The sequence below is a fragment of the Amphibalanus amphitrite genome, unplaced genomic scaffold (genome assembly GCF_019059575.1).
Source record: "Amphibalanus amphitrite isolate SeventyFive unplaced genomic scaffold, NRLGWU_Aamphi_draft 001414F_arrow, whole genome shotgun sequence".
NCBI lineage: Eukaryota > Metazoa > Arthropoda > Thecostraca > Balanomorpha > Balanidae > Amphibalanus > Amphibalanus amphitrite.
In genome coordinates, this window is record NW_024882907.1 from 93,621 (window position 1) to 120,261 (window position 26,641).

Genomic DNA, 26,641 nt, shown 5'->3' on the forward strand with positions numbered 1-26,641 from the left:
GCCACGACCATGGTGGCGATACCCGAGTACCTACAACCAGGCACATAGCCAATGGAGGGACGACAGGGCCAGCCGTCTCTCCCTGAAGGTGGACCACTTTTTTATTTTTATTTTTGTAAATGAAAATGTGGGCCCCTCCCGAAAAATAGTGGGCCGAATCCGGGGACTTTTCGGGTTTTGGTGGGGGTATACCCTGGGCTCCGGCACACTACAACCCCAATGAAAAACAAAAAGTTCCACCTCTGGATTCGATGGCTGGAGATGTGATACCGCGTGTTCGGATGGCCGGAGTCCGGCATTGGCAGCGGGCACAGCCGGTTGGGTTTAGGCGGGGCCGCCGTATGACAACATGTGCATCAGAGCTGTACAGATAGACGGATATGCATATGCCCCCTGGACCACAAATGTTATGTTTTCCATTGCCAAAAGCGTGCCATGAATGAAGGTCATGTAAATTTTCTGCCTCACATGGTTATACGAATCCAAGAACAGGGCCACAAATAAGCTAGGTAAATGCGAAGGGATATAGGACAGGTGCTGAATATTGCAATTCTGGTGCCAATTCAGCAATCATTCCGAATAGACAATCAGGCAACATAAGGCTACCTGTCAGCATTTTTTGTGCCAGATTCAGTTATTAGGTTCTAGTAAGCTTTTTGGTGCTGCTCAGCAATTAGGTGCTAGGAACAGCTATGCTATTTAGGTATCCAAAACAAATATTCCCCCATCGGGAATAGTCCAATACGGTAGAAGGAATGAAGCTACCCTACAAAAATTACCGCATGTAAATCGGTTAAGTGGTTGCTGAGATATAAGCCTCACAGAAGCGTGACCACGGCCGCTCATTCTCAGAAAGTCTTTCGCTCATATTTCGCTCGCTCCGTAATAAACTGATTCTTTTAAAAAAGCGTATATAGCAAAGCAAGGACGTGCGCCGCGCAGAGACCGCAAAGGGGGATCGGGGGACCGAGGTGGCCGGGGGACCGGGGGACCGAGGTGGCCGGGAGCGCCGCCGGTCTGGCAGGGAGGGGTGCAGCTGTGCAGCTGTGCAGCTGGCCATCCGGGCCACGACTCACCCGAAAGATGGCGGCCACGACGGCGGTGCAGAGCGGTGGGCGCTGGCTGAGGCCGCCGGCCGCCGCTGCAAACAGCTCCGTCAGCGGCGCACCGTGCTCGTCGGCGCCTCTCCAGGGCCACTCCGAGTCGGCTGCCGGCGGCCGGTTACAACCGTCAGTGGTCATCACTAAAACAGAACGTTTGTGAAATGAAACAAGTGCTTTTTTGGGATAAATGTGTTAACAAAAAATAAGTGAGGATCTATGATCTCACTGGATCTCAAGCAAAAAATGAGACTCGGATATGTGATCCCTATGGATCTCTCGATAACTTACAGAGCTGGATCTATGATCCCGACGGATCCGAGATCAGGATCCGTGGGATCAGATCCCAGATCCATTTTCTCGGATCCATGCACATGTCTGCTTGCTGACATATAGCGACGTAATTTCGCATCTCTGTAGCAGAAAAAGTGAGGGGAACTAGCTCACGACGGGTGATGTGTTTACCAGGACCGGGCAGTCGATTGATCTTCGGTTACTCCGACTCCGACTCAGGCTTCCAAAAATAAATTTCGACTCCGACTCCGGGCTGAACTGTCGATAGACTCTGACTCCGATTCCGTAGCCATGGCAAGTATGCGGAGTCGATGAATTTTGGTGACTCCGACACTGAGTTTGGCTCCGAATTCCAAAATCGATTTTATTTCGACTCAGAACTGTTGATTTCACCAGATTTGGACTCAGACTCCGCCTTCCTGGTATTTACCAGCAAGTAAGAGTCATAAGATTAAAGAACAAGTGCGTGGTGCTTCGTTCCCATTACCATTCCATCAAGTCAGATGCGACCCAGTTTAATCCAACGATACAAGGCTGCTGCAAGATCAAAGTCACAGAAGAGTATCCTTGCTAAAAGCTTTTTCACTTATTCAAGTCGGCCATAAAAATGAAGACATTCTTGCCATCCTAGGGCTCTAAATGAATGCTTTCACCAAAATGGATGCCGGATTCATGATCAGCGGCTACGAATCCCGTATAAGCTACCATTCATGTGTCTAGGTAAAAAGAAGGTCATTCGAGGTCACATGAGGTCAACATAAAACTTGAACTTTTCCATGCAAAATATTTGTCATTCGACGCGTCTTGACAAGACGAATGCGATAGTACCACTGCTGTAGCTCTCGGACAATTTTTGTTAGTTATTTGCGAAACACTAAAACCTCAGCTCAGGGTCGTTGACCTGACCTCTGACCTGAGGTCACCAAAACTATTTTTTATACTTTTTACCCACGTCAAACCCCACGCAACCGCTCCTGTGATTTGTCACAATCATTTTGTCAATTGTTTCACAATCGTTTTGTTCCATGATAAAGTATTTGGGGATTTTGGGAAGGGTGAGTCAGGTGACGTCAGGTCAGGTCGATCATCAGGCTATTCTTAGTTCGTCTTTGCCAACACAAGCATAGAGCATCGGCCCGTGCCGCTGGTCACTACAGCGAAAATTCAGCAGCATACCCAGCGCAGCTATCCACTCGCTCCTCCGCTAATTACTTCGACTGCCCGGCTCGGCCCGACCCTGCCCGGCCACCCTATCCGGAACAAATTGGACTCTGCGGGAGGTCGCGGGAGGGACCGCCGCTTCAATTCTTTCTTACAGTATCTTTCTTACAGCTTCAAAAAGTGGGCATCTCTGTTCAATTTTGTCGACAGATCATTCAAGTTCACCCCTGCAATGACCATTGACCAGCCCTAAACAGCATTGACTCAAGAAAATATGAAAAATGAGTACTTTTTGGTGAAAAATGGCAAATCTTCTGGTCTAGAACAAAGCATCAGAACCGCAGATATCTATGGGGCTCCTCAAAGCCATTCTTCATCACCATCTTAATATGTTTAGCACGCGCACCGACCGCCAACTGCGCCAACTTAGAACCGACGGGGGGGGGGCGGATGACCCCTGAGATCTCGAGAACGAAGCAAGATAGCGACAAGCGGTAAACGGCATGGGATACGCACGGACAAGGTCTACAATTTTTACAAAGGTAATTTTCAGGTCAGGTCAAAGATGACGTCACAGGGGTCAAAAAAGTCAAAGTGGCGATGGTGGCGGCGCTAGATATGGAGTTTTTCTCGAGTAACTTTCGAACTAGTCAAGATAAAAACAAACTAAGGGCATCATCGTGATCCTCTCGTCAATCCGCATCGAATGATATATATGTTGACCTCGAAAGGTCAAGGTCAAAGGTTGACCTCAGGTCACGTGACCTCGAGGTCATCATGTATATCATTCGATGCGCCTTGACGAGCTGAACACAATGAGACCATCCGCGCGGCTGTATCTTGTTCCTGTGCGGAGTTATTGGCAAAAAACATTTGGTGACCTTTGATGACGTCACATGACCTTACAGCCGCCCAACAGCAAAACAGACCTCAAGGTAGTGAAGTTTGATGGTATATGAAGTCATGTATGGTTTATGGGGCCGTTGAGATCCGTTTTAGTGGTAAAAAAACAGGGAGTTGATTTTTCCCCCATTGACTTTAATGGGGAGGTCGAGAAATTGACCTCCCCATTGCATTGACCAAAGAAAAGAAATTGAAAAAGGTCATCGATATCCAAATTCCGAGATATACAAATTGTAGCTACTAATGAGCTTGTAGCATCCTGCGACAATCAAAGGCCTCCGACATCTACTGTAGCTCTGGCACGGTGATAAAGTTGCAAAAAAGTGACTTGAGGTTGGGTCATTCAAAGTGACCTGGTAACCTGACCCTAAAAGTTAGGAGGTTCAAACTTGCACACCACGTGTAAAATTGATGAGAGAATATCCGTACCAAATTTCGCGGCACACTGAGTAACGGCCACCAAATGAGTGCAACGTGGTGAAGTCAGTCGGCAGGGTGATAGTGGTTACGTTCTGGGATGCTGACGGGGGTCATCATCATCATCATATATTTTTTGCGTCACATGGGAAGTAAGTAAGAAATAGAAAACATCAGAAATCAGTGACACAAAGGATCGGTGCAGAAGCCTACCGGCTTAAATTAAAGCACCTTTCCTGAGAAAAAAAAAACGAACGAAGCTGAAGTCGAGCTTGAACAAAACATACAGCACATACAACAGAAAGGAAAGAGCACCACCGGATGTGTTAATGATGGATGTTATTACTGATGCGAGTGATTACTTTTTTGTTGTGCCAGTGGCTGGTCTGGGGACGATTTAATTGTTGAACCGTCTTGTACTGAAGATAAATTTTTGGAACTCAGAGGCAACTCTGAGTTCTGCTCGTCAGCTTTCAAAAACAGGGGCGCGCAATCTACTATTATAAATCTTAAAAAGTCCGCCGCCGCCCACGCCCACGCCGCCGTCGGGGTTACTCCCAAAAACGCTTATTGCGGCGCCGTCGATTGACGCAGGATGGTGAAATTTTTACCACTCGTGGGTCACGTAAATGAACAGGTCGTATTAAATTTTGGGCACGATGCGGCCGGGGGTGCGCCCGTGGCGCGTGCTCATGTGCGCCATAGGGTTAGCATTAGAATCGGCAAAAACAGGCTATTGCTCGGGAACGGTAAGGGCTACGGGGGTGAAATTTTCGCTGTAAGTCGATCGCGTGCACTCATTTGTCGTATTAAATTCTTGAGGGGGTGGGTTCAGCGGTGTGCACGTGATGGGGCCGCGACCGGCGCCGAGCAGAGGGCACGTGCTTTAGGCTCAGTTGTTCGCTTAAAAACTGACTGGATATAATCAGAGCCGGAAGGTCATTGACCTTTGACAACGAATACCGGCGCCGGGCACCCCTCGCCAAGGGGATTCGCCAGTAAATACGATAAATTTGTGTTTGCAATATCTCAGCCGTTTCTGGGCCGATTTAGCTGAAACTTGGATTGTCGGTGGCAGTGTAGGGTAGGGTAGGGTAGGGTAAAGTAGGGTAGGGTAGGGTAGGGTAGGGTAGGGTAGGGTAGGGTTGGGTAGAATAGGGTAGGGTAGAGTAGGGTAGGTTGGGTAGGGGATTGTAGGGTAGGGTAGGGTTGGGTAGGGGATTGTAGGGTAGGGTAGGGTAGGGTAGGGGATTGTAGGGTAGTGTAGGGATGGTGTAGGGGTAGGGTAGGGTAGGGTAGGGGTAGGGTAAGAGTAGGGTGGGGTAGGGTAGGGTAGGGGTAGGGTAGGGGTAGGGGTAGGGTAGGGTAGTGTAGGGTAGGGGTAGGGTAAGGTAGGGTAGGGTAGGGTAGGGTAGGGTAGGGTAGGGTAGTGTAAGGGTAGGGTATGGTATGGTAGGGTAGGGGTAGGGTAGGGTAGGGGATTGTAGGGTAGGGAAGAGTAGGGTAGGGTAGGGTAGGGTAGGGTAGGGGATTGTAGGGTAGGGTAGGGTAGGGTAGGGTAGGGTAGGGTAGGGTAGGGTAGGGGATTGTAGGGTAGGGAAGAGTAGGGTAGGGTAGGGTAGGGTAGGGTAGGGTAGGGTAGTGTAGGGGTAGGGTAGGGTAGGGTAGGGGTAGGGTAGGGTAGGGTAGGGGTAGGGTAGGGTAGGGTAGTTAGGTTAGGGGTAGGGGTAGGGGTAGGGTAGGGTAGGGGTAGGGTAGGTAGGGTAGTTAGGTTAGGGGTAGGGGTAGGGGTAGGGTAGGGTAGGGTAGGGTAGGGTAGGGTTGAATTGAGTAACATCCTAACTTGCAAAGGGCTCAAACAACTCGCATGCATCACCATCATACTTTATAGTTCAATTAAAAGCAGTTACCCAGTTCTACACAAATACTACCAATAGAAATGCAAGTTTCTACACCCAAACTAATGCATCCGTTAATCATACATATCAAAACATACAGTTATCGCGTAAACCTGTACCTCTAGTCTACTATTATAAATCTTAAAAAGTCCGCCCACGCCGCCGTCGGGGTTACTCCCTAAAAGGCTTATTGCGGCGCCGTCGATTGACGCAGGAGGGTAAACTTTTTACCGGTTGTGGGTCACGTAATAAAACAGGTCGTATTAAATTTTGGGCACGATGCGGCCGGGGGTGCGCCCGTGGCGCGTGCTCATGTGCGCCATAGGGTTAGCATTAGAATCGACAAAAACAGGCTATTGCTCGGGAACGGTGAGGGCTACGGGGGTGAAATTTTCACGCCAAGTCGAGCGCGTGCACTCATTTGTCGTATTAAATTTTCGACGGTGTGGGTTCAGCGGTGTGCACGTGGTGGGGCCGCGACCGGTGCCGAGCAGAAGGCACGTGCTTTAGGCTCAGTTGTTCGCTTAAAACCCTTTGACAACAAAGGCCGACACAAGGCACCGCTCCCCAAGAGGATTCGCCAGTAAATACAATTAATTTGTTTTTGCAATATCTCAGCCGTTTCTGGGCCGATTTAGCTGAAACTTGGACTGTCGGTGGTAGTGTAGGGTAGGGTAGGGTAAGGTAGGGTAGGGTAGGGTAGGGTAGGGTAGGGTAGGGTAGTGTAAGGGTAGGGTAGGGTAGGGTAGGGTATGGTAGGGTAGGGTAGGGTAGGGTAGTGTAGGGGTAGGGGTAGGGGTAGGGTAGGGTAGGGTAGGGTAAGGGTAGGGTAAGGTAGGGTAGGGTAGGGTAGTGTAAGGGTAGGGTAGGGTATGGTATGGTAGGGTAGGGGTAGGGGTAGGGTAGGGTAGGGTATGGTAGGGTAGTAGGGTAGGGTAGGGTAGGGTAGGGTAGGGTAGGGTAGGGTAGGGTAGGGTAGGAGTAGGGTAGGGTAGGGTAAGGTAGGTTAGGGTAGTGTAGGGGTTGGGTAGGGTAGGGTAGTAGGGTAGGGTAGGGTAGGGTAGGGTAGGGTTGGATAGGATAGTAGGGTAGGGTATGGTAGGGTAGGGTAGTAGGGTAGGGTAGGGTAGGGTAGTAGGGTAGGGTAGGGTAGTAGGGTAGGGTAGGGTAGTAGGGTAGGGTAGGGTAGTAGGGTAGGGTAGGGTAGGGTAGTAGGGTAGGGTAGGGTAGGGTAGGGTAGGGTAGGGTAGGGTAGGGGGTAGGGTAGGATAGGGTAGGGTAGGGGTAGGGTAGGGGTAGGGTAGGGGTAGGGTTGAGTTCAAAAAGGGCCCAACATACAAAACACTTGAACACCCCGCAACTATCACCATCCCTTACAGTTCAATTAAAAACAGCTACCCAAATCTACCCAAATTATACTGCTAAAAATACAAGTCAATGACCCAAAACTAATGCACCCGTAACATAGTATAAATCAAAACATACAGTTATCGCGTAAACCTGTACCTCTAGTCTACTATTATAAATCTTAAAAAGTCCGCCCACGCCGCCGTCGGGGTTACTCCCAAAAAGGCTTATTGCGGCGCTGTCGATTGACGCACGAGGGTGAAATTTTCACGACTCGTGGGTCACGTCATTCAACAGGTCGTATTAAATTTTGGGCACGATGCGGCCGGGGGTGCGCCCGTGGCGCGTGCTCATGTGCGCCATAGGGTTAACATTAAAAACGGCAAAAACAGGCTATTGCTCGGGAACGGTAAGGGCTACGGGGGTGAAATTTTCACGCCAAGTCCAGCGCGTGCATTCATTTGTCGTATTAATTTTTCGACGATGCGGGTTCAGCGGTGTGCACGTGGTGGGGCCGCGACCGGCGCCGAGCAGAAGGCACGTGCTTTAGGCTCAGTTGTTCGCTTAGAAAACTGAGTGAAAAGCATCAGAGCCAACGAACGCCGACACAAGGCACCGCTCGCCAAGGGGATTCGCCAGTAAATACAATTAATTTGTTTTTGCAATATCTCAGCCGTTTCTGGGCCGATTTAGCCGAAACTTGGACTGTCGGTGGTAGTGTAGTGTAGGGTAGGGTAGGGTAGGGTAGGGTAGGGTAGGGTAGGGTAGGGTAGGGTAGGGGATTGTAGGATAGGGTTGGGTAGGGGATTGTAGGGTAGGGTAGGGTAGGGTAGGGTAGGGTAGGGTAGGGTAGGGGATTGTAGGGTAGAATTGGGTAGGGGATTGTAGGGTAGGGTAGGGTAGGGTAGGGTAGGGTATGGTAGGTAGAGTTAGGTAGGGTAGAGTTAGGTAGGGTAGGGTAGGGTAGGGTAGGGTAGGGTAGGGTAGGGCAGGGTAGGGTAGGGTAGGGTAGTGTAAGGGTAGGGTAGGGTAGGGTAGGGTAGGGTAGTGTGGGAGTAGGGTAAGGTAGGGTAGGGTAGGAGTAGGGTAGGGTAGGGTAGGGTAGGGTAGGGTAGGGTAGGGTAGGGTAGGGTAGGGTAGGGTAGGGTGGTGTAAGGGTAGGGTATGGTAGGGTAGGGTAGGGTAGGGTAGTGTAAGGGTAGGGTAGGGTACGGTAGGGTAGGGTAGGGTAGTGTAAAGGTAGGGTAGGGTAGGGTATGGTAGGGTAGTGTAGGAGTAGGGTAGGGTTAGGGTAGGGTAGGAGTAGGGTAGGGTAGGGTAGGGTAGGGTAGGTAGGGTAGGGTAGGGTAAGGTAGGGTAGGGTGGGGTAGGGTAGGAGTAGGGTAGGATAGGGTAGGGTAGGTAGGGTAGGGTATGGTAGGGTAGGGTAGGGTAGGGTAGTGTAGGAGTAGGGTAGGGTAGGGTAAGGTAGGGTAAGGGTAGGGTAGGGTAGGAGTAGGGTAGGGTAGGGTAGGGTAGGTAGGGTAGGGTAGGGTAGGGTAGGGTAGGGTAGTGTAAAGGTAGGGTAGGGTAGGGTATGGTAGGGTAGTGTAGGAGTAGAGTAGGGTTAGGGTAGGGTAGGAGTAGGGTAGGGTAGGGTAGGGTGGGTAGGGTAGGGTAGGGTAGGGTAGGGTAGGGTGGGGTAGGGTAGGAGTATGGGTAGGATAGGGTAGGGTAGGTAGGGTAGGGTATGGTAGGGTAGGGTAGGGTAGGGTAGTGTAGGAGTAGGGTAGGGTAGGGTAAGGTAGGGTAAGGGTAGGGTAGGGTAGGAGTAGGGTAGGGTAGGGTACACTGAGGAAAATCCTGACTCCGCATGACACCCCCAGGGGGAGTTCACCAAAACGACACCCCAAAACTCCCAGGTGGTACTCCTCATTACACCCCCTCTAAAACTCTCCATTACACCCCAAAACTTCCCTCGAGAAACTCTCTGTAACTCTCCCTACCGTTTTAGAAAACGCTTCATTACTCTCTTTACCCTATCAAAACAAACAACATACTCCCTGAAACTCCCTTCCATTACTCTCAATGACTCTCCTACTGCCTCATAATTACTCCCGATTACTCCATTCCATTATTCCCCAAAACTCCGTTTACAGCTTCATCGTATACCTCTTGTTACTCCCCATCAAACTCATCCAAAATTCCCATCACTCCACTCCAGCCCCCCCCCCCCCCGAAAATAAATATTGGACGAATAGCGTAACCACCCAAAGCTCGTGTACCGAAGCACAGATAAAAAATATATTTCAAGAAATGTGTATTCATAGTCCGGGGCGGTGGGAGGCTTAACAAATTGACAAACGCTTTCAACATCCCGCCGCGGCACGCTCTCCGGGGATCTCACTCTATATGCTTCACAGTTCACGGTCGCGAGTTTTGATGTTAAGAATCCAAAAGGCGACCTACCAAAGCAGGAATGCTTGGTCTGGTGGTGCCGCTACCCTACCACCTCCTGGGCCTCGACGAATACTGCGTCTTCTTCGTCCGGCTCTCCTTTCACGATGGTGGGATGGATATTTTGCTGGCCTCCGTTGGCTTCCAACGTGTCTTGCGGGATGCGCTGCAGGCTCTCCAGCTCATCCCCTGCAAAATGTTAATAACCATGAATATACATAGGTACACTTAACATTGCGTGGGAGGAAATGGAGGAGAAAGAAAAAAAGAGAAGGAGGGAAATAATGAAGGAGAAAGGGAGGGAAGGAGGGGAGGGATGAAGGAAGGAAGGAAGGAAGGAAGGAAGGAAGGAAGGAAGGAAGGAAGGAAGGAAGGAAGGAAGGAAGGAAGGAAGGGAGGGAGGGAGGGAGAGAGGGAGAAAGAAAGGGAGAGAGAGAGGGGAGGGGAAAGAGGGAGTGAGGAAGGAAGCGGGGAAAGATGGAAGGAAGAAATGAGGGAGGAGACTGAGAGGTAGGCAGATGAGACAAGATGGACGAGACGAGACACACGCGACCTGACGTGTTGGCACTGATACTGCATTTCGGCACATGATGTCAAAATAATGAAAGCAAGAGATTGAAAAGTTAGCACACTTTTTATGCACTACAATTTTGATAAAGTTAAGTTTCAGTGAAAGTCTAAAGGGCAAGTTAACAGCCTCCATCTTAATTGCAGACACAGTAGGACAATGCTCTAAAACGTACCCACTTGAACGCTCAAAAAGTTGAGCAGTCGCTAAAAATAAGCTAAGGACGTTTTACGCTGCATAGGTACCCATGTTAACATTAAAGAATGAAATTCAATTATGGACACTTTCTAAAAACATACAACAATTTAGACAAAATTTATTTGAACATGCTGGTTTGTCGGTGGTTTTCATCAGTCATGGGCAGTGCCAGTGGTAGGTAACTGATTTTTTTCTAATATATAGGGGCTAGGAAAATCAAGGCTTTTATGCCAAGATAGTTTAATTTTCTGGCTCTGCTTTGAAAGCCCTTCAAATTTGATATTTGTCATTGGTATGGATATTAAAATAATTGGGCAATAACAATAGGATCCATGACGTGTAAAGCTTGTGTAATCCTAACTTTCCAATTTATTCCAACTTTCCGATTTATTGTATGATATTTGCCAATACCTAGAAACTCAGCGCATGCTGTTTCTGATCTTTATCTCACTCAGGAACAAAACAAATAAATTACCCTTACAGAGACCATTCCAGCCCATCAAGAACATGGGGTTACCATATGTTCTCATCACAGCATTATAACACTTTGCACTATAAAAGCATGATGAGAAATACAGCTAAGCTTACCTTTAAATCCAAAGTAAGGTCCAATTATCCGTCACTGTATAGGTCAGGTCCGTCTAAGTCAACACGCTCTTCACTAACACCTCGCCCGCCCCCCCGCACAACGTGCTGTGTACCACTGTGTACTACGCGCAAAAGATGGCGGCCACCGGCAGCCTCGCGACTTATGCTAAAACCCCTTCGTAACTCCCCTTTTACTCCTGTCGGAACGTTCGGGAAAAGTTTTTCGGGAGTAATGGAGAGCTGCGTCACAGAGTTATGCGGTATCACACATGGAGTCATTTCGCCATCCATTAAGAACTCTTGAAAACTCTTTCGCAAAATGAGAAAGGCTCGAAGTTACCCTAGAACACACTCAATAATTCTGCTGGAAAGGGAGTTATCAATGGTTTTAAGGAGTTTTCAGGGGAGCATTTTCAAGAGTTTTGACCCATATGGAGTCAATTTTTTTCTCAGTGTAGGGTAGGTAGGGTAGGGTAGGTAGGGTAGGGTAGGGTAGGTAGGGTAGGGTATAGGGTAGGTAGGGTAGGGTATAGGGTAGGGTAGATAGGGTAGGGTAGGGTAGTGGTAAGGTAGGGTAGGGTAGTGTCGTGTAGGGGTAGGGTAGGGTAGGGTAGGGTAGGGTAGGGTAGGGTAGGGTAGGGTAGGGTAGTGTAGGGGTAGGGTAAGGTAGGGTAGGGTAGGGTAGGGTAGGGTAGGGTAGGGTAGGGTAGGGATAGGGAGGGTTGCGTTCAGTAACATATGTTACTGAACGCAACATCCTAACTTACAAACTACAAAGGGCTCGAACAACTCGCATGCATCACCATCATACTTTACAGTTCAATTAAAAGCAGTTACCCAGTTCTACAAAAATCATACCAATAAAAATGCAAGTTTCTACACCCAAACTAATGCATCCGTTAATCATACATATCAAAACATACAGTTATCGCGTAAACCTGTACCTCTAGTAAATATTAAATCGCGAGTCAGGGGCGGATCCAGGAAAACTCCAAGGGGAGGGTCATGAATCGAAGTGGTGCCCCTACCTATACCCAAAATTAAAAACTCAACGGATTTCGTCCACTTCATTTTGGTGGTGCCCCCATTTTCAGTTTTTTCTTTTTATTTTTTATTTTTAGTCAGTATCTTAACTCTTAGCCACAACCACATTTACCAATTGTAAGCAAGTATATATGAATGTGCTATGTGTATATATGTTGTGGACGCTAAGTAGTGAGTACTTACCAGGAACGTTATCAGGTAAGCAAATCGTTGTCAGTCCGACGAACTTGACCCTGGCGTCTAAAGGGTCTGTCCTTGACACTTCAGGCTTGTCAGGGGCACCAAAGTCCTTCCAGGGACACCACAAACCTGTCAGGGGCACCTACGGCCTTGTAGGGGCGCCACAGGCCCGCCAGGGGCACCACAGGCCTGCCAGGAAGCAGGGGCACCACAGGTCTAGCAAGTATACACGACAGGCCTGTCAGGGGCACAACGGGCCTGTTGGGCCCATGAGCACCCCTAGGGGCAGGGGTCCTTCCAGGGGCACCGCAGGCCTGTGAGGGGCACCAGCGGCCTAGCAGGGGCACCAGTCAACACAGGCCTGCCAGGGGCACCACCGACCTCGCAGGGGTAACTTTGGCCTGTCAGGGCCCAGGGGCACCACGGGCCTGTCGAGAGGCACTTCAGGCTTTTCAGGGGCACCATAGTCCTCTCCGGGCGCAGGGGTAGCAGGGGCACCAGAGGCCTGCCAGGGGCACTACAGGCCTAGCAAGGGCACCACTGGTCTATCAGGGGCACCACGAGCCTGTCATAGCCAGGCATCTCAGGCTTGTCAAGGCCCAGAGGCACCACAGGTCTGTGAGGGGCACCAGCGACCTAGCAGGGGCACCAGTCAACACAGGTCTGCCGGGGGCGCCACAGACCTGCCAGGGGCACCACAGACCTGCCAGGGGCACCAGAGGTTTGCCAGGGGCACCACCGGCCTCGCAGGGGCACCTTGGGCCTGTCAGGGGCACCACGGGCCTGCCGAGGGGCACTTCAGACTTTTCAGGGGCACCAGTCCTCTCCGGGCGCAGGGGTACCAGCGGCCTAGCAAGGGCACCAGAGGCCTGCCAGGGGCACCACAGGCCTAACAAGGGCACCACGGGCCTGCCAGGGGCACCTCAGGCTTGTCAGGGCCCAGGGACACCACAGTCCTTCCAAGGGCACCGCAAGCCTGTCAGGGGCACCAGAGGCCTGCCAGGGGCACCACAGGCCTAGCAAGGGCACCACTGGCCTGTCAGGGGCACCTCAGGCTTGTCAGGGCCCAGGGGCACCACAGTCCTTCCAGGGGCATTACAAGCCTGTCAGGGGCACCAGAGGCCTAGCAAGGGCACCACAGGCCTGCCATGGACACCACAGGCCTGCCAGGGGCACCACCGGCCTTGCAGGGGCGCCTCAGGCCTGTCAGGGGCACCACGTGCCTGCCGGGGACACTCCAGGCTTGTCAGGGGCGTTACAGTCCTGTCAGGGCCCAGGGGCACCAGGCCCGTGGTGTCCCTGCTAGGCCTGTGGTGCCCCTGGCGGTCCTGTGGTGCCCCTGCCAGGCCCAGGACTGTGATACCCCTGATAGGCCGGTGGTGCCCCTGGCAGGTCTTTGGGCCCTCGGGCCTCAAGGGGGGGGCCATGACCCATGTGACCCCCCCCCTTGGATCCGCCCCTGTCGCGAGTAGGTAGAACAAATCTTTTAAACGTCGAGCCGATAGGCGAGACGTTTAAATGATTTTTCTACCTACGAGCAGTTTAATAATTTTATCCCGTACCGCTGATTCCTTTCGGGCGCTTAAAGGTAAAACATACATTTTATTTAAAAATACGACACATTTCAGCAGAGCCAGAGACAAAGAGAAGCAGACAGATAAAGCTTTGAAAAACGGTCCAGACAATGTGCTCGATCTGGAATTGGCAGGTTCATTGAAGCTCAAGTCGCAAATACAAATAAAAAAGAAAAAGAAAATGATGTTTCATTGCGTTTCCCTGCGCATGCTGGTGAAAATAGCGAGACAGTCAAATGGAAGAGAAGTCTACTACTGTTAACGCCAGACCCCTTGAGGCTCTAATTTTTCGCGATTATTTTTAAATGCGTGGAAGAATTTCAACCAAGCTCAGGACATGGCCGTTTCAAAACCTGCCGAAACTTTTACAATTTAGATATTTTATCGCCATTTCAATATTTCAGGCACTTCTCATTGACTCGTAATGTTAAATTTCGAGCAAGATTTTCACCCGGTGTGTAGAGGCTATCACCAGTCAGTCTTTGATACGTTATGACGTCACAACTAAGTCCCGCCTCTGTGGTCTTGGCCTGCGGCGGTTTCGGGCCGGCGCGCGGTCACTCTCGCTGTGGCGGGGAGCGGGGACGGTCGAGCGGTGCCGAAAGCCGGCGGAGTTGTGCGTAACGTCTTGGCTGACAGTGTCCAAAGAGCGACATGATGACTGAGGAGCCATAAATGCTAAATGCCCATTGCTTGTACAATGCTGATATGTTCGCTGATATTTGTTTTATTTTTTTACAAGCTGCAAATGACGGGCAGATGGCATACCTATAACTGACATAAGATTAAATATTCACCTGTATTTAAAGCCTATGGCGTTGCAGATAAAGCGATACTGGGATGTCGGATGTCACCAAGTAGCTGCCGATTTGTACATCGCTATGCAACCATCGAACAACGCAATAATAAGTTAATTGCCTTCGCTTCACATCATATGTAAGGCTCGCTCGTATTTCAAACAGATATCCTACATCGAAAATCGCATTTGTTTGGAATCGTTAACGTTTGTTCGAAGCACGTGTGAGTAGTAGGTTGAGAAGTGATGGTCCTCTTGGTCCTATAGGTATACAAGAGTCAACAAGAGCCTGACACTTGTTTGACCGTCTGCTGCAATTGATTCATAGCACGTGAAGCGTCAGCGAAATTCATAATCCTTTACAGATGGCAGGGGTGTCGTTTTGACAGAGGTCGCTGATGGGCATGGGTCAATGCCGCAGTCGTGGGCGGAGCCTAATGTCATATGACGTATGAAAGCCTCTATCCAGGATGGAAAAACAGTTAACATTACGAGTCAATGACAAGTGCCACAAATATTTAAGTGACAACAAAATGTATTTGAAGAAAAAGTTTCGGCAGGTCTTGAAACAGCTCCTTCCTAAATATGGTTGAAATTATTCCACGCATTTAAAAATAATCGCGAAAAATTAGGGTCTCAAGGGGTCTGGCGTTAACAGTAGACGTTTAACAATTTGTTAATCGTCACTAGACGTTTAACAAATGATCCAGGACAACGATCCTGCGCACATGAGTGGGGTGACGATAAGCGAAGCGGTGAGCTGTGGCTTTGAGTTGAAGTCGTGCCCACTTTTTTCTCCGTACCTTGCACCCTCTGGTTGCCACCTCTTCCCAACATGAGAAAATCGCTTAGCAGTGGCAACTTTGCTGACAGCAGGGAGACGAAATCAGCCGTCTTGGACGCGCCAGATGTGTCCAAGACCCACTTGGTTATTGAGGCCCTGAGGGCTCTCGCGAAGCGCTGCGCGAAATGTGTTTGCCCTAACGGTGATTATTTGAAAAAATGAACATTTTTGGTCTAATAAGTCGATGCCGTATCTATGCTTCTTTCTTCATGGTCGGGCCCTGAACTTTGTGACCGCTCTCCGTATGCACTAGCATGCTGACACTTGACATTTAATACATTTCATTTAATAAATTACGTCACATCAATCATTATACGCGTAAAATGTTTTTAATATAACCCGCGCCGGGCCGGGGGGGGGTGTTTGAACACCCCCCTTGCAGTTTTTCGCAGATATCTCAAAAACGGCGGCGCCGTTTTTGGCACACCTGTTCGTGCATCTTTTCCGCACATGTTGTGAAAATTTCAGACCCAGGTCACCTTAGGTCAGGTCACCAGGTCACGCCAAGTGACCTCACCTCAGAAAAAATAAGAATGCTCGTCATAGCTACACCGACTGAACGATTGCCTTGAAACTTTCAGCGATTGATTAGAGCAACACTATCTATAAAATGTATATCTCGGAATTTTGATATCGGTGACCTAAGGTCAGGTCAATTTTACGGCCTCTCCATTATACATAAGTCAATGGGAGAAAATTGAAAAGCGTCTGTTTTGCACGAACGCTATTCTAGACACTCTCAAACATCGAGATGTAGGTAAAATAGACACACTGAACCAGAAAATGGCAACTGTGACCCCTCGTTATGTCCCCGAGGTCATCTCAGGTCACGAACAGAATCTAACAGTTTTTCGATGATAACTTCTGATAGAGGAGCGCTAGAGCGCTAAAAACGCCTTAGATGTGTTCGGTTCGACGTTGCGGATCGGCTGATATGCAACATGACCTTTTCCGGTCAGGTCATGACCTTGACCTGAGGTCAAATTTTCAAGTTGACCTTTCAAGGTCAAATTATAGTTCATTCGACGCGTCTCGACGAGAGGAACACGATGCTGGCAAAAGTAATGTCATAGCTCTTTTGAGTCAAAAGTTATTGCCGAAAAACCGTTTTTCGTAAAAACGGCTATTTTTGGAGTTTTTGCCCTCTGGAGGCTAAACTGTTGGCCTGAGGTCAAATCTGAGAACATTACTCAGAAAGGTCTGTAAAAGGGCTATCGAATGCGCTTTTTTGCGGCGCTGTAGCTCTATCGGTTCCCGACATAGCCGTTGGGAGTTTCCAAAATGTTGAAATAGTCAACATTTAACCTTTGGTGACCTCTGGTGACCTGACCTTTGACCTGACCCAAAAAATGACCGAAGCGTTTTCGTCCTTATATTTGACGTTCTTTCGATTGCCGCTTACCGCGTGTCGCTACGTGGCCCAGGAGCCGAGTTAGAAGGGGGGTGTTCAAACACCCCCCCCCCCCCGCGGCCCGGCGCGGAATCTCAGAGCACCGGCCCGGCGCGGGATAATTTATTATTTGTTTCAGTTTGCGGCCTGGGGGCCAGCAAGACTTTTTAAAGTATGATAATAGGTTTGACTACAATTTCAAATGTCATTGTTTGAAATTTAATTGTTTATTGGGATTTTTTTGGGACTTTAATTGTTAACCTAAATTGTTTATTGGGTTTATTGGGACCTTTAGGACTTGAGTCCATTCACCATACTGTTGAATCTTGAGTCGACTCAGCATTTGTGCCATTTTCTTCGAGTCATGAATTGAATCGAGTCATGATGTTGAAGCCCACTTTGTGTCATGAGTCGAGTCGATTCCAGTTTGCGACTTCCAAACGTGAATCGACTGATCCACATTTCAAGTGGTACCAATGTCTGTCTGCCTGCGGCCTTACCAGCGCGCCCGTCGGCGCCGGCGACGGTGGCGAGCAGGCGCAGCAGCGCCGCCGGCAGCGCGCCGCCGGCGGCCCTCTCACAGATCAGCTGCACCTCACTGGTGACCGGTGGCGCGGCGGCTCCCGCCTCGCCCTCCACCTGCCGGAGGCACAACACTCACAGCTGGAGCAGCACGGCCGTCGGACATATCAGTCTGAAAATGTAATACAAAAGGAAAAAACGATTGGAAAGAAAAGAAGAAGGGAGCTTACCAAAAAACAAGACGCCTTTATAGGGGGTCACAAACGAGCACGCACGATAGCGAGCCCTGCACGTGCGTAAGTGTAACGGAATGCCTCCAACTGACTAATGCAAGGTACCCTACAAAATCGTCCAATTTGAGCGTCATGTGCCCAGCCATTCTTGTTATGTGGAAGCGGCATCTTGCACGTGCGCACGTGCTAAACGAGTATCAACTGACTCATGGCTAGTATGGTAAGGTATTCTTTTCTCAGACTCAGACTCAGACGTGTATTAAGGAAATCCACTAAAAGCGGCTATTACATCCTCTCGTCAAAAATTAAAACGGTGGTTTCAAAGTCAAGATAAAGAGAGACAAGCATCACAATCACACTCGCATACATCATAGTCAAGATAATACAAGAAACATAGATACAGACAATACCAGCACACATACACACCAGATGGTTAGCTCAACTCAGTCAGGTTGGATCCGTCAGCAGCCGCCTGAGGCGGTGCTTAAAAACAGGCACCGGGAGCCCGAGCAAATCGGGTGGCAGGCGGTTGTAAAGAACCGGACCACGGCTGATGAAGCGCCTCTTGCCTGCTTCGGCTCTACTATGGACGTCAAACCCCTTGAGACCCCACTTTTTTGCGATAATTTTTAAATGCGTCACTTCTCGTTGACAATATTCTGGCAATGTGCGTTTCAGAACCTGCCGAAACTTTTATTACTAAGGTATTTTGACGCCAAACGATTATGAAAGGTACTTCTCATTCACTCGTAATGTTAAATTTCACGGAACGAATCTGCTGTTTGGGTAGAGGCTACGCGCTCATGGGGCGGAGCCACGTAATGACGCCAGCGCTAAGCTCCGCCCTACCCCTCCGGCGCTCCTTGCCCGGCGACCGGTCACTCGCGTCTCTCGCTCCATTCAGGCTTGATGGTGGGCGGTAGCTGGTAGCGGTAGCGGGCGCTGGTAGATGATATTAAGAGCAGATGGCGCTGGTGGCGGGGCTCGAGTGTGGCCGAGCGCAAGCCTCTGCCCGGGCCTGAATTGACCTTAGCATTACGAGTGAATGAGAAGTACCGTTCATAATCGTTTGGCGTCAAAATACCTTAGTAATAAAAGTTTCGGCAGGTTCTGAAACACACATTGCCAGAATATTGTCAACGAGAGTTGACGCATTTAAAAATTATCGCAAAAAAGTGGGGTCTCAAGGGGTTTGACGTCCATAGTAGATCGGAGCACATATAGTGAGTGGTCCTGTCGGGTCACCCTAGCTTGCGCTCCTAGTGAGCTCCTAGCGGCAGCCACGGTTGACAAACAGGCGGCTAACACCTCGGGCTCACCGAAGCGCAGCAGTTTGTGCACCATGCACAGTGTGCCATGCACCACAAGGTTCTCCGCGCTGAGCCAACGCAGCTTCTCAAGCAGGTCCGACACGTGATCATACTTTTTGCGTCCGAAAATGATTTTTGCCCCATAATTTAGAGTCTTCTGAATGAGTGCAAGGTTCTTCTTCGAACCGTTGCCATAGACAGTGATACAGTATCGAAGCTGCGAGAGAACCAAGGCGTTGACCAGCACGGAGATGACGGACGGAGGCAGGCGCCCCCTGAGATGTGACAGGCCACTGAGAATGCCGAAACAGCGCCGGGTGACGGCAGAGACGTGAGTGTTCCAGGTGAGGTTGCGATCGAACGTCAGGCCGAGATTTTGTGCTTCCGAAACGGGAATGATAACGTGATCGCGAAATTTTACCGTAACATTTGGGGCATTGCGCAAATTTTGAGCGCTACCCAGCAGCATCAGTTGAGTTTTCCCGGCATTGACTTTTAAGCCGTTGGCACGGAACCAGAGGTCAAGAGAAGCTAGCGTCTGTTCCATCCGGTATAATACGTTATGAATTTGACTTTTTTCCACTGACCAAAATTTGGGTGTCGTCTGCATATTGAACTACGACTGCATCCTCGGCGAACAAGCTAAGGTCGTTGGCAAAAATGCAATAGAGAAGAGGGCCGAGGGCGGAACCCTTGGAAAACACCGATGCTGTTGGGGAGCGGAGATGAAGTAGTTCTTCCACCCAGAGCGTCAGTGAGGCTGACACTTTGGGTGTGGCCGTGAAGATATGCCGAAAACCAAGCTGTATCGATACCATGAAGCTGCAATTTAGTCAATAATTTATCGTGGTCTATCACATCAAAACATTTGCTCAAATCCAGCAGGCAGAGAAGGGATAGCTCTCCACGGTCGGTAGCGGATAGGATGTGATCGGATATGGATATCAGCGCGGTTTCAGTCGAGTGACGAGGCCGAAAACCGTGCTGAGTGGGGGAGAGGAGATGGTTGTTGGATAGGTGACTGTAGAGCTGTTGATGTACGGCTTTCTCTACAATTTTGGATATAATAGGACGATAGAGATTGGCCGGAAATTTGATGGATCTGAAGGATCACCGGTTTTCTGAGTCCAACGATGCCTTTTTTAAAGAAAAATTGACTGCTAGGGCCTCCCAAAACGCCTTGAAGAGGACCAATCACCATGTTACGCCCGGCGACCGGCCGGTGTCAATAAGGGCGAGAATTCGACGCCGCGCGCCGGCGGCAGCGCCTTATCGGCCCCGCGCGCCAGGACATCTGCCGGGCGGCCGGCTGGGCGGTGGGAAGTTATGAGTGCGTGGTCTTATTTCACACGATCGGGGTGCTTTATCTCATGGTGTCGGGGCGGAAAGTTTCAGTACAGCAAGTCAAACAGAACTAAGAAAAGACTCAATACTTCCGGGCGGTTCACTAGGACCTTTCTGTTTTGAGAATACAGCTGTATTATTAATGTGCCGTATTTCCTTCTCTGTCCAGCTTTGGTGGTCTTTAGAAAACTTCCACCGACAATCCTGCTGTTTATTCGTGAATATGGGTTAACTCAAAGGTTTGTTTGACTTTATTTTCGAATTTTCACAGATTTATGTGCAAATCGTGATATCTTAGATTGGGTACCCGACCACCGTAAGCTATTTTGCCAGTTTTCGGGTCGACTGGCGTCGTTTTGTCGCCGACATGGTGACCACCCATCGGCGACTGAATCCAGCCCCCGTTCACGAGCTTCAGAATTCCTTTACCGTGACGTCATCACGGCGTAAGAATTTCCCTTCACCCATAGCAATGCATGCAAATCATGGTGTGTTTCAGGCAGGCTAAGGAGAAATCCAAGGCCTATATGTGTTCAAAAGACATACCACTAAGCCAATGGATTCGTCTCATTACGATAAATGGGGTTGAAATCGAAACATTCGGCCTATATTTAACTAAAATGGGCCAATCAAATGGTCCCTGCAACTCATAATGAAGGATTTCCTCTGCGTTAAAAAATTTGTTTCCATTGATTTTTATCAGCCACAGGGGAAATCCTTCATAATTGCTACCAGATTACTACCAAATTCCCTCGCATTTCTGTTGCGCATTGCCTCACAAATAAGAGTTTTATGAAGTTAATACTAATTTAATTGTCATATTTTGACTGATTTTGGCGATCCTTAATTATTTCAACGCAGCATGGATCAGATAGATCTCATAGTTTGCTGAAGAATATGGCTTTTGCTTGGTTATTTTCAAGCTATATGTGATTTAGTGCGCCGTGAACGTAGCATTATGCAAATTATATCAACTTTAAATATTGAATCAACTTTTGAAGTGAAGTTCACATGAAAAACCAAAAGTTCAAGCATAATAATTGTTTAAACATAATGATGCAACATGTGTCTCCCAGATGGAACTTATATTTCAATTGAAAACTGAAAATGGAAAACAGAAGATGGATCTGCGGAGTTACCATGAGATCACAAGGTGCTCTTGATTGCTGGTAGTTGAAGATGTTGAGAGAACTTGTGAATCTGCATACCAGTCCTGACTTGCTTGATTGTTCAAAACTATTTTAATTCTCATAATTTTGTAATGTGTAGTGACTGTAAACACTGCGCAGCACATAGAAATGTGCAGGTGGCTGGTAGGTGGGTTAAACTTAGGAGGTGCGAATTTGGATGTCAGTTACAAAATTAATGGTTATGCCTTGTAGAGCAAGCTCTGCTGTTACTTTTGTCTTTTTATAATTGTCTTTTTATAATTGTAACCTACAATGCTGTTAGTTTCATTTTTATTCAAATGCTCAACCAGAATTTGCACTTGTTCATGCATGAATGGCAAAGTTTGGGGTGTTTATTCAACCCTGACTGCTTAAGTTTTTCAAAGGCACATGACACAGCATGGCTAGATCCCGCTAACTTTGGCCTTACATGAGCCTTATGGACCTCCAGTACAAGTTTGTCCATCGACGGACAATCGTCCCAGACTCCAGATGATTCTTTTGAGTTGGCCTTTTAGCCAGTTTTTTTTTTTCGCCGAGTGCTCGGAATTTTCAGGTGCCTTCTACATGACGATCTTGGCAACCGTTGAAATGCAGAAGGGCAGCCCGGGGGGGGGGGGAGGGGACGGATCGGCCGACTAAAAACCCGATATTAGGTATTGTTACCGTACTTTTTGACTCGAATAAGAATCAGCGGCGTGAAGCGCCTCAAAAATATTACAGCCAATTGGCAAAACAGCTCCAAAACACCTTGATTTTGCAGCCCGTGTAACAAGTTCGATGCCAGAACACCTAAGGTCTGGTCACCAAGTCAAGTAACTCTGCCTCTAAAAAAATTGTTGTCCTTTAACCGTATAACTTATTTCCTAGAAGTTTGAAATTTTGTGTCGTGCAACTGCATGACTGCGGGGTCGGAGCCAGACCTTGGCAACTCGTCAGCTTCACTTGACAGCTCTGGCCAGAGTCGGAGCTGGAGTCACCGAACTCATTTGTACTTCGACTCCGAAGTCAGAGTCGACATTTTCTGGCTTGAAGTCATGCTCTTAACCCTCGCCCTGGCAGGGCATTTTTCATAACACGGCCTGGCAGGGGGGGGGTCGATGCGACCCCCCCCCCCTCGCGATTGGCTCCTATGGCACCTAGAAACACCAAATTTGGTAGGTAGGTGGGCCCCCTGGAGTTCTCGCCCCTGTGCAAATTTGGTTGCTTTAGTTCAATATTTAGGGGGTTTTGGGGGTATAAATGTATAAATTTCGCTAAAAACAGGTCAAAAGTTTTTCGCTTATAACTTTTGATCTAATTAAGATAGGGCAAAAAGAAAAGCACCAGTGAACTCAGCACGTCAAGGTGCGTCGAATGATATACTTTTTAGCTTGCTAAAGTGTACTTAAAGTTTTTCTTAATTTTTAAGTAAACTTTAATTAATTAATTAAGTTCAAGTTAACCAAATTGCATCATATCGCATATCATTCGATTCGGCTGATCACCAGGAACACAATGACACCATCTTTTAAGCTCTAGCGTCATTATGTGCCAAGTTATTGGCAAAAACGTCATTTGACCTCAGTTGACCTCATTTGACCTGACCCATGGATAAGTACACCAAACAAAGAAGCACCAAGTGACCTGCTGTTAAGTTCTGTGGTTTCAAAGCACAAAAGTGATAGAACGAAGCGGATATCTCCAGTATTTTCCGAATTTAGTATTTTCCCATAGGCTTAACATTACGACGTAATGACCTCTAACTGACCTCAGGTCAGTGACCTCAAAAAACCCGAACTATATGTTATACAAGTTGGTGAACTTAGCACATCGTGAACGTTTGAAGGAAATCAGTCCAAAACTGTGAGTTGGACAGGTGCAAAAAGAAAATTGAAATTTGACCGTGAACTTGTACCGGTTTTTCTGACCTGGTGACCTGACCCAAGGTCACCCGGACCTGAAATTTTCAGGTCATATGTAAAAAGGTTGCCCCATAGGCTGTGCCAAAGCGCCGCCGTTTTTTACGCTATCTTCGAAAAACCTTAGGGGGGTCGCATCGACCCCCCCCCCCCCCCTGCCAGGGCGAGGGCTAAGTCTTAACTGGTTAGTCGAAATATATGAAGCCGTTTTAGCCAGTCGTTTACAGTACACGTGGAATTCGTGGATGACGATATAAGAATTAGCAGTTTCCAAAGGACGGGGGGACAGGGGGGATAAGAGGTGGAGGTTTTGTTGGCCGTTGTGACTGGTGGACGGTGGCTGTATATAGGGGCAGACCAATATAGGCCGACACTGAGTATTAAAACCTCCTGGACTCTCTCATACCACACACCATTCCGTCATTTCTATCCTCAGCACAGTCAAATCCCTCTCCTCCACGCCTCAACCCCTTGTTCCGGGCTGCATGGGCAACATTATCCCATGCGGGAACCCCCGATAAGAGCACACCCGTAACCGGGTGCGGTGAGTGCTTAGGGGCTGGTCGGCCTGCCCTCTGGACGGGCTCAGCCCCGGCGACTCACCAGGGTGCTCGCCCAGACCAATCCCCCCCCCCCCCAATTCCTATCATCCTCCCGGCTCCGAAATGGTCTCGTCAGACCGAAAAGGCCTAACCCAATAAAACAAATCCCAGATCGTGGCGAGGTCCTCTCACACCAGCATCAGGTCCTGACCATGGGTGGAGCTTTTCCAGGGAAGTTGGTGGGACAAAAAGTCGTCAAACCCACAATGTCCGATTATAAAGTTGAATAGAATGCCACACTGAATCAATTCCTATCATTACGGACATAATATTTTACATTTAACAGACATCCAAAGCTCTTCAATGCGAAAAATTACTTTGCAAAGCAACAAAGTCTTAGAAATCAGCCAAAGTTGGTGGGGCAAAATACCAAGTTGGTGGGGCAGCCGCCCCGCCAACTGTATAGGAAGCACCGCCCCTGAGGTCCTCTAAGGCCATGGTGAATTGGTGAGCCCCTTCGGCTGTCGTTTTGCGTAGCACGGGAGGATGACTGTAAGTGGGGGTCTTGCTTGAGTATTGTGAATACTCTAAAATGTGTGGCTTATTGTAGCTGTCACCCCACCCAGAGGACCGAACTACAGCCCTGGGTAGGTGTACCCAAGGGTGTACTTACCTGAGCCGCTGAAGTGCCTGAGTTCTCAATTGTACGGTCGAACTGACCAGCATCAGTATTCTTTTAACCCTCGCCCGCACATGCCATTTTCCAATCCTAGAACGCACATGGGGGGGGGGGGGGGTTGCCACCCCCCCCCCGCGCCATTTCGTTCCTGTTGGAGATAGAGCTTCGCGGTATAGACCAAAAAGATTCTTTGGGAAGAGACGAATCCAATGATACCCAGTTTTACCTTCTCAGGTCAGTCATTGACCTTCCAGGTCAGGTCAAACTAAAAAATGTTGCTGTTTTGGGTCACCGATGGATATCAAGTGCGCTGCTTAGCATATACCGATGACGATGCCGTTTTCTGGTGCCAAGCCAGCTAGAACCTCTTTGTAACACTACCCGACCAGATTTTTGCTGCTGAGGTCATTTCAGGTCAAGTTAGGTCAAGGTCAAATATATGTGTTTGTATGTCTGTGTGTGTCTGTGTGTATACTGATGTGTGCACCGTGTGTTTATGTGTCCATATTACATGAAATCATGATCTGAGAAGCTTTTACCAAAAATGCAGTCAAAAAACTTCACGAAAAGTAAATTACGCTTGCCTAAAACGCAATTATTTTAGATGACCTAGGTTGACCTTGACCCTGACCTTGACATCTGTACATCGTCGAACAACATGTTCCATGATAGGTGGGAGGTAAGACTGGCAAAACAGGCCGAAATCAAGGTGTCAAAAGCTCACAAAGCCCATAGCCAACGAAAGATGTTGAGAATTGGTCATTTGGGTCATGACATGACCTGAAAAATAAGGTCATCTCCGAAATCAAAAACCACAGAAATTTGAAATTTTCAGTGGACATCAAGAAAGGATAGAGGAGCAGCTATACGAAAAATCAATCATGAATTGCGCGCTGCATCCCACAAACCAGTCTCTTGCGGTGCGCCAAATTTGGGCGCAATCTTCCCGGCCGTTGTTGAGATGTGGATTGGAAGCTTTGGTGAGCAGGTGAGCGGCCTCACCTGTTGGCGGTCGAGCAGCGATCGTATCAGCCGCACCACTTGGACGGCGCCGTGGCTGTGGCTGCGCAGCACAGTGGAGGCCAGCGCGGCGGCTGCGCACCGCGCTGGCAGCGACACCCGGGCGCTGGCCAGACGGGCGGCCAGCGCGGCCAGCGCGGCGCGGCGCACCCCCGGCGACAGGCCGGCCAGCAGCGCGGCCAGCTGCCGCAGCGCCGCCGCCGTGTACTCCCAGTGCGAGACGGCCGCCGCCTCGGCCAGCGCGGCCGCCGCCTCTGTCAGGAGGACATCACCAAAACGGCGTCAGACAGACACACAGAGACCGACCGCCGCACTGCGGCGAGACTTTATCCATCCTACCACGATTTGATTCGTATCGCACACTACGCTACATTTACTAACTTTATTTAGCCTTCAAATGGTTGGGCTAAGGGTGTTTGATCCCAGACAACATGGCTGGCTCCCCTGTTCCACCCCACCCCTCCTCATGGACTTAGCGCTGAGTCGTTTTCGGCACTAGTAATGCATCGTGGGCGTGGAAGCGTTCAAAAAGTGGATCGGAGCTACAATCGCTTTAGAAATAGATATTTCTTCATGCCTAACTCAATCATCAAGAGGCATTTCGGGTTTAACCTTTGCACTTAATTATCCTTGCACTTAAAGGGGAGGGGATCGCACAGATTCTCCGCCCTCGATTTTTTGCTACTTGCGTTCGCTGAATCAATCAATGATTCACTTTGGCTTTGAGTTTACTAGTAGGATCTAACTAGAGCCGGCAGCGCTCTTGCGTTGCCTTGGGCCAGAATTGGAGGAACGGAACTGAGGGCACACACCGGGCAAAACCACCGAAACTCAGACTGAGCTCGGACTGAACCTGAAACCAACCGAAACATCCCACAAATGCTTGGAAGCACGCGAGATTGGTGTGGATATCTACCTACAGTAAGATATGAATTAACCCGCGCCCTGGTGGGGTCTGTTTATAACGCGACCTGGGCCTCGTTTCATAAAACTCTGCCGTAACTTACACCTTTCCGTAATTCACACCCTTTCAAACTACGGAGCGCAAATGAAGCGGTTTCACAAAGCCACAACTGGCATTGTTTACAGCTCCGTAACTAAGCACATTTGCGTAGTTGCCGTAATTTATCAAGCGTCCTACAAATTACAATTTCGTGTCAACACTTATTTTTTACAAGAAATT

The 26,641-nt window shown here is 49.0% G+C and overlaps 1 protein-coding gene across 1 annotated transcript in view; it reads right to left on the bottom strand.

Moving 5' to 3' along the window:
- Positions 1-356: 356 nt before the first annotated feature.
- LOC122372890 overlaps positions 357-26,641 on the bottom strand; it is a 69,540-nt gene continuing 43,255 nt past the window's right edge. The window contains exons 6-10 of the mRNA XM_043350556.1: positions 25,646-25,712; positions 25,441-25,564; positions 17,320-17,377; positions 1,077-1,207; positions 357-362 (exon numbers count right to left, since the gene is read on the bottom strand). Coding sequence (XP_043206491.1) covers positions 357-362; positions 1,077-1,207; positions 17,320-17,377; positions 25,441-25,564; positions 25,646-25,712 — 386 coding nt within the window. The remainder of the gene's footprint in view (positions 363-1,076; positions 1,208-17,319; positions 17,378-25,440; positions 25,565-25,645; positions 25,713-26,641) is intronic.